The sequence below is a fragment of the Pterocles gutturalis genome, unplaced genomic scaffold (genome assembly GCF_000699245.1).
Source record: "Pterocles gutturalis isolate BGI_N339 unplaced genomic scaffold, ASM69924v1 scaffold16305, whole genome shotgun sequence".
In the NCBI taxonomy this organism is placed as follows: domain Eukaryota; kingdom Metazoa; phylum Chordata; class Aves; order Pterocliformes; family Pteroclidae; genus Pterocles; species Pterocles gutturalis.
The window spans coordinates 5699-7756 of NW_010143770.1; the positions used below are offsets into that span (position 1 = coordinate 5699).

The following is a 2058-nucleotide window of genomic DNA, read 5'->3' on the forward strand; positions in this document are numbered from 1 at the left end:
GTTCCGGTGGTTTCACACAGAGATATTGAGAAAACCCACAGGTGAACTCCCATGTCTTACTACAGACATGCACTTTAATCAGCAGTGTGATAGAGTAAGGCAGTGACCCAGATTTAAGTTTTGCCTTTGTTCATTTAGTGAGCAGTGACCACTGTCAGTCTGTCGTATGTTTGTGCCATATCTAGCACAATGGAAGTCAGGACCAGTGTACAATTAGTGTTAATATGTTTCCTATAGTTGCTGTCTAGAACTGAAAGAATCTATCCATATCGACCTCCAATGTTTAGACATGGGTTTATTTTTTTTAAAAGTAAGTGGTCATAACAGAAATCAGATAAATAAATAGGTGCTTTACTGGTTTTGTCTAGAAAGCTGAAAAAAAATGGGAAGAGAAAAGACAAAACCTCGATCACTATAATGGAAAGGAATTTGAAAAGCTCTTGGAAGAGGCCCAGGCCAATATAATGAAGTCAATTCCTAACCTGGAGATGCCTCCCCAGCCAGCAGCCCTGCCTAAAGGGGATACAGTGGAAAAGCTAGAACTCTCAGGTAAGGTTTGATAGAGTAAATGATGCTAAAGAACTGCCTGTCCCAAAAAGAGATGTTATTTATTTTTCCTACTTTCTAGAATGGTTTCAGTTTACAGATTTCTAGGTTCTTGATCATATCTGTGAGTAAGTCCCTGAGGAATAATGCAGGTCCTGTGGACAGGATGTGAGTGATTTTGCAGATGCCAGTGTGGGTAATGAGCTGAACACGAATTTCCCCATATTGCAACTGAGAGAGTGAGTTTGTCCTTTAGAGATAAAGAATCCTCATGAGCAGGAGAGTAAGAGTACACCTTGCTTTTGACAGAGATGAGAGTATCTGTATACTATACTATATATCTAGTTTTGCACTTAAAAGTTTAGCATTACAGAGAGCTCTAGAAAGAACCACAAAGAGTTTGAGCACGAATGATCTTACCATCAGAAACCTAAGCTCTTTTTATAGACATATTTGTTATCAAAAGAAGATGAAGACATGCCTGAGGTTTCTGGGGGTAAGGAGGCCTTTTAACTTTGCAGAACATGTTCCAACAAATTCCAGCAACTAGAAGCTGAAGCTAGAAAAAGCCACATTAAAAATTAGCTGTCAAATTTTAACATTTAGAGTAAATAATCACTGATGTTTAATTATGAACATAAGGGATTCTCTGCCACTTCAAATCTTTAATCAATACTATGTTTCTTTCTGAAAAGCTGCTCAGGCACAAGCTCTGTGTATGATGCAAGACCTGCTTAAAGAAATCCTTGAATGCATGTTAAATGGAAAGTCAGACAATTTGATCTTAGTGATCCTTGCTAACATCATAATCTTAAGCTGTAAATACAACCAGTGTTTTGGGTTAGTCCCTCAGAGGTTTGAAACTGACCTGTGATGCTGCATAACTGAGTTGTCCTTGGGAAGTAGATAGGTACATAGGAAAGAATGTGGGTAGCACAGAACCTGGCCACCTTCTGCAGTCTGCTAGCACTCTCCCAGCACCTCCAATTGATAGTAGAGGGAATATCCCAGCTTCCTCTTTTTCATATTCATTATGGACCTTTTATCCAGTAATTCCTCTATACTTGCTTATACCATTTGCCTCCCCACTGCTGTCGCAGCAAGCTTCAGGAGCTCACTCCCCATCCTGTGAAGGAGCTTTCCTTCATCTGCTTTAAAATGACCTTGTACCAGCTTCACTAAGTTCCCCATAGTTCTAATATGCTGCAGTTTGGCAAACAGCAGCTCTGCATTCCCTTTATAAAATCATGAAGGAAATGGATAAACCTTGATCATATCCGGGAGGTCTCAGCCTGTCCTGTGGGCTCCAGACTGCAAACTTGCAGTCTTTCCGTCTGGGCCAGCTGCTCCCCCCTCAGGCTTGTTTCAGTTGCCCTTCTCTGACTCCAGTGTCTCCTTCTGGAGCTGTGGAGACTAGAGCTGCATTGGTATTGGCACACCAAGGTTGTAAAGAGCTGCAGAACAATGCCCTGGGGCTTGTGTACACAAATTCATAGAGAATTTGGGAAGAGC

At 41.1% G+C, this 2058-nt stretch overlaps 1 protein-coding gene across 1 annotated transcript in view; it reads left to right on the forward strand.

The window, feature by feature from the left end:
- LOC104470067 (sickle tail protein homolog) overlaps window positions 1-2058 on the forward strand; it is a gene marked incomplete at its 5' end in the record, with an annotated part of 19266 nt that overhangs the window by 3075 nt on the left and 14133 nt on the right. The window contains one exon of the mRNA XM_010084857.1: window positions 369-549. Coding sequence (XP_010083159.1) covers window positions 369-549 — 181 coding nt within the window. The remainder of the gene's footprint in view (window positions 1-368; window positions 550-2058) is intronic.